Source organism: Triticum urartu, chromosome 3A (genome assembly GCF_056163025.1).
Source record: "Triticum urartu cultivar PI428250 chromosome 3A, HENAU_Tu73, whole genome shotgun sequence".
Classification (NCBI taxonomy): domain Eukaryota; kingdom Viridiplantae; phylum Streptophyta; class Magnoliopsida; order Poales; family Poaceae; genus Triticum; species Triticum urartu.
The window spans coordinates 554,384,534-554,392,314 of record NC_141875.1 but is presented as its reverse complement, the minus strand read 5'-3'; the positions used below and the strand labels follow the sequence as shown (position 1 = coordinate 554,392,314).

At 50.1% G+C, this 7,781-nt stretch overlaps 1 protein-coding gene across 4 annotated transcripts; it reads left to right on the top strand.

The window, feature by feature from the left end:
• The first annotated feature begins 371 nt into the window (after window positions 1–371).
• On the top strand, window positions 372–7,174 carry LOC147980500 (putative E3 ubiquitin-protein ligase RING1b). 4 transcript variants are annotated; one of them, XM_087547710.1, is made up of 10 exons: window positions 373–750; window positions 868–970; window positions 4,672–4,730; window positions 4,846–4,927; window positions 5,064–5,184; window positions 5,276–5,317; window positions 5,438–5,965; window positions 6,296–6,403; window positions 6,500–6,700; window positions 6,801–7,174. In XM_087547710.1, exons 1-10 carry the CDS (start codon window positions 570–572, stop codon window positions 6,831–6,833), a joined length of 1,458 nt encoding a protein of 485 aa, XP_087403836.1. In that variant the 5' UTR covers window positions 373–569; the 3' UTR covers window positions 6,834–7,174. The 4 variants fall into 4 exon arrangements, with proteins under 4 accessions (XP_087403834.1, XP_087403836.1, XP_087403835.1 ...); XM_087547709.1 differs by having other exon boundaries at window positions 373–771; XM_087547707.1 differs by lacking the exons at window positions 373–750; window positions 868–970 and adding exons at window positions 3,036–3,418; window positions 3,549–3,624.
• The last annotated feature ends 607 nt before the right edge of the window (window positions 7,175–7,781 follow it).

The following is a 7,781-nucleotide window of genomic DNA, read 5'->3' as shown; positions in this document are numbered from 1 at the left end:
CTAAAATAGTGATCTAAACGCTCTTTACGGGTGTATATACCTATGTATTTAAAACCCTACGCAAGTTATCGGTTAGGCCGCACCTGAAACCCTAGAAGAATTCGTAGCCAGGTCCTGCCGTTGAGAACTACACTACACAAATTGTCAACCGTGCGTCGAAGTACAGAACTCCCCAATCACGAGGTGATGCCCGAGGGCTAGCCGGATCTCCGCAAAGGCGGCAGGGCACGCCGCCGTGTGCCGCCGGGCTACCACGTCCGTGCAGTGCGCCGCCCGCTTCTTCCTCGGCCCCTTCCTCGCTCGCCGATCGTCAAATCTGGCCAGGCAGAGAGACGCCACAGGCACACTAATAAAACACAGCACAAAATGCGTCCCCGGCCTGGTTGACAGACGAGAGCCCCTGACCCTCCTCGCCTTTCCTTCCTTCCTTCCTCGCCCTGCCGCAGTTCCACCCACCTCTTTGCGCTCCCTGTCCTCCCTCTCCACGAAACCACCACCCGCTCCCCCGACGCCCCGCGCGCGGGCCGCGAGGGAAAAGCCGCGGCGAGAACCCCGGGGCGGGGGCCGGAATGCCCGCCGACAAGCGCCCGCTCCCGCCGCCCGCCTCTGCCGACGACGGCTCCCGCGGGCACGCCGCGGCCCGCCACGCCGCCGCCAGCCGCGGCCGGGGCGGGGCCTCGCATGGGCCGTCGGGAGGCGGGCCCGCCGCGCGTCGGGCGACGGCGCCGCCCGGGGAGCCGCACTACGGCGGTGAGACGAACGGCACCGCCGGTATCTCTGTCGCTCGATGCCCACGCGCATCGCGTTCGGCGCCGCGGCCTGTGCGTATCTCTAAGGGGTCTCGTCCGTGGTTGATTGGTTCCGCAGATCCCGACGCGGAGGGCGGGCGCGGCGGAGGATACGGGAGCGGCGACGATAGCGACTCGTCCCTCAGCGCCGGCGACGACGACGGCGGCGGCGGCGACGAGGAGTAAGCCTTCCCTGCCCCTGCCCCTGCCCCCTGCTCCCTTCTCCTCTGCTGGGCCATGTTGGCGTGCCCGTCAACTCAAGGCGATCCGAACTCCTCGCCGCTTCATCTCTCGTGCAGCCGCCCGCTAGGCGCTAGCTATCTCCCGCTGCTGCTGCTGCTGCTGCGCCGCTGTCCTCCGGGCTCCGGCGAGGAGATAGACATGGGCCGTCTAGCTGGTCAGTTCAGCGAAAGTGATGGTATTTTATACATCCGCGATGCTCCACGATTGCATCGCTCCGATTGCTCGTGTTTCGCTCTGTTGTCTTTGGGCTAGCTGACTATCGCCACGAGATAGTCGATCCTTGCATAAACAGTGAGGCCTCCGGCATCATGATGGCTTGCATGCTTTCGCCACGAGGACAGGACACCATAGCGGCGGCCGCGAATGCCAGGAGCAGCATTGCTCCTTGACCGCTGCTGTCATGCTGCCATGGCGTAGACGCTGATTGCACATCGATCTCCTGCTTGTCGTTGGCGTTCCTGACCCTGAATGCAAGACCACTTCTCGTTGCATAGAGTCACTGATTTGTTGATTACGATGTTATTACTACCAGTATTATTTTGAGCTCCCAGTTCATGTCTTCTGCTAGGAATAGTTTCTTTCTGAGAATCCATAACTTATTCTCTTTTCTTACGGTTGAATAGCCAGTTAGCTAGCTACTCATTTCCCTCTGCAGCTCTATCCACCATGAATTATATATGTGGTCTCGAGTTCTTATTTTAAGAAATCAAGACTGTAAGGTACCAATCAGGGGATGACAATTCGCAACTAGAAAAACTAATGCACATCGTTGTCACTTCACTTGTCGCGCATTTTGGCACCAGCTTAATGGCCTGACAGGTTGCAGTCTTCTTGAGCCCAGAAAATCTCTGACCTCACTATCACGATAGTTCACCACAGGATAGATAACTCGTGAGTTTCAATGCCGTGCGGAGTAGAGTCAATCGCAATGCCTTGCAGTGTAGGATGACCCGCTAGCTGTCTTTCATGGTCCTCTTATACCTAGATTAGACGTGTTTCTTCCATCCCATGCTGATGGATCCTTTTCCATTTAGGAATTAGCTAGGAGTAAACGTTTTGTGGCTCCAGTGTTATAGCATTTCTATAAGCAGGATTTTTCGATAGAAGTTGCTTGCTTCCATCTGTGTAAATTTGGTTCTATACTGCATGAAGTGCTGAACTAGAAGCCACACTGCATCTTGCTCTTGCTATTTCACCGCGTAGATTTATTATATCCACTGGCTAGTGCTCGATCGCTCTAACTGTCTCCTGTAGCTAACTGTGGCGACTTTTTTCCTCTGCATTATCGATCAAAGTTTGACAGCACCCTGTTGCCTAGGCTTCCAAGTTATGTCAAACATAAGCTTGCTCTGTCCCCTGCTGGATGCTTCTTCTCCATTTGCTCTACGAAATGAAAGGACAGAGATGAGTTTTCCCGGCGTGTGATCTAACTTCAGCTTGTTTGATTCCCGCCGATCGGCAAAGAGGTTTGGTTGGCCGAGCGCCGGAAGGCGATGAGGCAGTACGGCACCAGGCGCGGGAAGGGTGCGCGGTGCGCCGGCCGGCCGGCCTCCGCGGCAGAGCCTCCAAGGGCTATGCCGTATGCGCGGGCTGCACAAGATCGACGACGGTGATATGGCTACGATGGGTGGTAGTAGCTCGGGAAGCTGATTGCCGACGAGTCTTGTAGCTATGTCAGGAACAACCTTATGCCAAATCGAGCGGCATGGAATGGAAGTACGGCCGCCCTCCGCTTTGTCCCCACGTAGGCGCTTGCTACAGTCGGAGGAAGAGGAGCCCAGCAGAAGCACGGCAGGCGAGGCGGCGTGCATGTGCTTGGCGTCGCTCGCTGCCGGCCTCGCCCCTGGTCTCCCGCCCAGTTCCCCAGGCCAAACTAGTCAGACTCAGACCGCGGTGGAGGGAGGCGACCCGAGCACCAGGCCCCACACGCCACACGCAGTATACCTCAGACGACCGAGCACAACGCGAGCACGCATCCATCCATCCCCAGTTCCTTATTTATTTTCCGGTCCTCCTCTCTCTTTCTCCGCCCTCCCGTCCCGCACCCACCTGGCCTGGCCTGGCCACCTCCCTCCTCTCTCTCCCTTCCAGTCGTCCCGTCCTCCCCGTCGACCGCCACATCCCCCGCCCCTCCCCCACACGCCTCGCGAGGGCGGCCACCGCCGGGATCCGCGGGCCGGGATCCTACGCCAGAATGCCCGCGCAGAAGCGCCAGCTCCCTTCGCCATCGTCCTCCTCCAAACCCCGCGACCACGTCGGGGCCAACGGGGCGGACGCTCCCTCGTCCGCCGCCGCCGGCGGGGGAGGAGGAGGGCTCCATCCGGCGCCGGCCGGAGGCGCCGCCAATCGGGCGACCGACCCGCACCCGCAGCCGCAGCGCGCAGGCGGTGAGCTTAACCGCATCCGGGCCCCTCGTATCTGGCTGGCAGGCAGGCGGGCTGCCGCGTTCTGTTCTGCATGGCCCCGTGTGAATATGGCTAAGAAGCGTGCGTGTTCTGTTTCTTGTGGGTCTGGCAGATTCGGGCGCGATGAGCGGCGGCGGCGGCGCGTACAGCGACAGCGAGTCGTCGGAGAGCGACGGCGACATGGACGGGTGAGTCTTCCTTCCTCCCCCGGGGTCTCTCCGGCCGGTCCTATCCCGGCCTTCCGGTCTCGTGGATCCCGTCTGGCTGTCTACGCGATTTATCTTTCGGCCTGCTCGCGCGGCCATGCTTGATGCTCCTAGTCCCAGCCCCCTCATCGTATCCTGTTCCCACCCACACATGCCGGTGAATCTTGACGTTTCCGCCGGAACTGGTGGTCTCAGATAGTCTGTTAGACCGTCAGAGCGGCGAATATCGTTGCTTCTTCCTTCGGTGATCAGGCCAGCGTGTATCGCTACCCTATCTATGCAAGCATATGTTTGTCAACTAACAGTCTTCCTTCCTGTTTCTGCGAGCTATGCATACGACCTCTTCGATGGTATGCATGCTTCGATCATATTGCACGCCACGCCATGCCCGTGAGCCCGTGAAGGAGATTCCTTGGAATAGTATTCGCTCTCAGTCCCACTTGTCTAAGCTACCAGTGCTGCATTGTTATGCCTGGACTGGAGTCACCGGCTAACCACTTGCATCTGCTCTGCTTGTCTCGTGGTTTTTTCTGTACGTTAGAATGGTCCGCAGTTTCATTGCTCTTATCTGGCGGCTGTATGTTAATAATTTGGCATAGCTTGCGAACTTCTATTTGAAATTGTCTGTTAGCTGTCCTAGACGATTTTTGTTGATGTTACTTTACTATCTAGTTAGCTGTTCTGACATTATCTTTTTATAGCAGCTTAGGTGTGTGTTCTAAGTTCTAATTTTGTTTCACGTGCAGACTCCTCTTTTCCTTGTGTGATTTTCCCTACTAGTACAGCAGTCCTATTGAAAATATACATGCTATGGAAATTTATATGGAGCAGCGTTGTAGATCAGAATTGGTCTCAAGACCATATCTGTTATTCTTTATGTCTGATATCGTACCTTATTTGATCTATTGCTACTGCTTTATGTTGAACTATTTAACAAAAAATTCAAGATCTTTTAGGTTGATAGATGCTATAAAAGACTTGATGTTTCACACAGCTTGAACCTTACATGTACTACTTTTTTCTACTCAGGTTTGTGCTCGTGAAATTAGCAGAAATCCGAAAAGAAGTCCAGTGCCCAATCTGCTTAGGTATATATACCTGTTGTCATTTTGATTAGAGGATGGATTCCATTTTTCTCTACATGTGTCACTTTGTGTCACATGCAGATATGACAGATGAAAAGTCTGATTCTTTAATTTGCAGGCATTATCCGGAAGACAAGAACGGTTATGGAATGTTTGCACCGATTCTGCAGGGATTGCATTGATAAATCTATGAGGCTAGGGTATGCTGCTAAACATCATTTATCTACAAGCTTGTCACGTTATCAATATTGACAATGTGAAATACACAGCCTAATTTTGTTTTAAAAAACATAAAATAAACCATTCCTCGTTTGACAGTACAAACTTATTTTGCAGAAATAATGAGTGTCCAGCCTGCCGTACTCATTGTGCAAGTCGACGTTCTTTGAGGGATGATCCTAATTATGATGCACTTATTGCAACCTTGTATCCAGATATCGATAAGTACGAGGAAGAGGTGATGTCTATGTTACATCGTCAACTTTTTTTATTCTTATTTAGGCCCATTTAGCTCTTCTTGTGGTGTTCTCATATACTTGAGGCTTCAGGAACTTGCTTTCGGTGAAGAGGAGAGGACTCGGAATAAGAAGGTAAGTTTATCTGCTGGGTAATAAGTAATAGCTACAGCACTGCGTTTCACATCTTCTCATGCAGTATTTATCTTCCTTCTCGTTTTTATTTTATCATTGATATCACTTTTTTGATGGAAGATTCAAGCAACCATCGAGGAGATGATTCGAAAGCAGTCGGAGGCCCTCGGTAAGAAGCGTCCTACGGCAAAAGCTACTGCCAATGTTTTTGCAAGGAAGTACAGGAGAAATGTGCGTACCCGTGGGAGAGGTAGAACGGTTGCTCGTGATATTGCCCCTACTGGCTCTGATGATGAGGATAGAGAAGAAGAAAATGCTAATGTTGAGAGCAAAGAGTTGCCTTCTCCTGATAACCACTCTCCAGATTCAAGGCAGAAAAGAGGTAGAAAAAGGCCTGCACCAACACCTTCTCCTGCTAGAACCATTGGCAGTAGTGACCACGGATCTGAGGAGAATGACGAAGTAGTATCTCTGAAAGAAGGTTTCACCACCTCTCCATTGCGGGGTGAGATGCTCGCATGGGGAAAAAATGGCACAAGAAGCCAAACTCGGTACAACAATGTTGGTGGAACAAACGGCAGGCTGGGGAAGGGTGGGCGTTTCGCGAAGTTGGTGGACCACCTCCGTGCAACTGATGAAAACAAGGAGGTACAATAGAGCCGCATGCGCAATTATATAAATTCCACATTATTTTTCCTGGGCATAAATTTTGGCATTTATAATCAAGAAATTACTGAAAAACTGGAAGCAGTTGCAAAAGGGACACTTCAAAGAGGGACAAAAGTAAAACTTTCCTGAGCATGCCCTATGTGGTCATGCATAAATAGTGGTGCTAGCCTTTTCTGCATAGTATGAGCATTCCTCTGCAATGCATTCCTCTCCTATTTTTCTTGTTCTAGTAGTTCTGCTCATGTAGATCTGCATTAAACTGTTTCACATTATTTTTCATGTTTTATAAAAAATAAAATATTCTTGCAGTTCAACTTGTATCTTGTTCTTCTTCCTCTTGATGGACAAACAATGCCTAACTTGGAAAAGCCCTATCTAAGTTGTCGACCAAGGGTGTCCATTCGACATCTTCTACAGGTGATTGTTTGCAAGCCTCTCTTCAGTTTTAAACTTTTGGGCAGCTTTGGTCCATGTAGTTAAAATCAAATAACCAAAAGCGTTTCGTGTTTTCAGTTCATTGCTCTTCAGTTGTCTCGGCAAGTTGAAGAACTTGAGATGTATATAAGGGTGGACCTCCACAATAGAAGTGTTGCAGTGAAGGACTCTGGTTCTGCTGAGACAAAACTGTCTCTCTTTGATGGCTTGGAAAGATTGAGGGAAGACGAGCTTCTGTTGGACCTTCACCCTTCATTTGCCTCTGGTAATGGTGATCTGGTAAGAACCAACCTTGAAATGAGTTTAGCTGTCATTTATTTGCTCATTGTTGTGCCATCTTGTAACCTTGCATTTTTTCCCTTTAATTGCCGCTTGACAGGAATTGATATATGCTTTGAAACGCCAAGGCTAGATATCTATTTTGTGGCGGCCTTTTATCATCGTTATCAGTTTGTGGATCACAGCTGGTTTTATGGTGCATATCAGGTCTTCATCGGGATACCGGTGTGTGTATAAAGGATTCCATGTGCAAAATGGCGAAATTGCTTTTTCTCATGAGTTCTTGTTTAGACTGATCGACTGTCTTTGTAACATATATAGATGTTTATGGTGTTAATACTAGTGAATTGAATTGGAAGTGTTAGTTTAAAATTGGTAAAGTAAGATGTCTCCTATTAGTTCATTTATATACCAGTTGGTGGGATCATGGAAAATTGGGAGCTAAAGTGGTCAAGAAATTATTCGTTGTTTTCATGTTCATGCTCTTTTTTTTGCGGGGTTCATGCTCTTATTTCTGATCATATATCCTCTGTTTGACATTTTGCTTCTACACGCAATTACAATTGTGACCGATCAAATAAAAAGACCATGCAGCACTAAAAAAACACACGTGATGTAAATCTGTGAGAGGCTCATTATTGATGATTTTTCACAAGTAGTATGTGTCATGGAGTAGGTACCTCAACTATTGGCCTCACTGGGCAAGCATTCGGCATTCCTGTTACTTTGTTTTATTGTTGTTGGTGTTAGGCCTCTCCTTGTGCTCCAGGATGTATACCTTCATGCATACCCCCATCAAGTTCTGCCCCATGCTCAATCTCGCCCCACAAGCAGCCTGCTGTTGTAGTTGTCGATTCTATCATCGGCAATGAAATGCTGAAGTTTGGCAACAATAACAAGAGGAATCAATTAATAGATGCAAAAGATAAGGTGGTGCAGAAATTGTAGATCCCCTCAACAATGAGAAAATGGCATAACTGTGAAGAAACATGACATAAAAGCGAAGAAAGCGGCATTGCGAAGGGATGGTAAGATTAAGTTCATCATGAATTCATGATCTAAGACGACCACGGGAATAAAC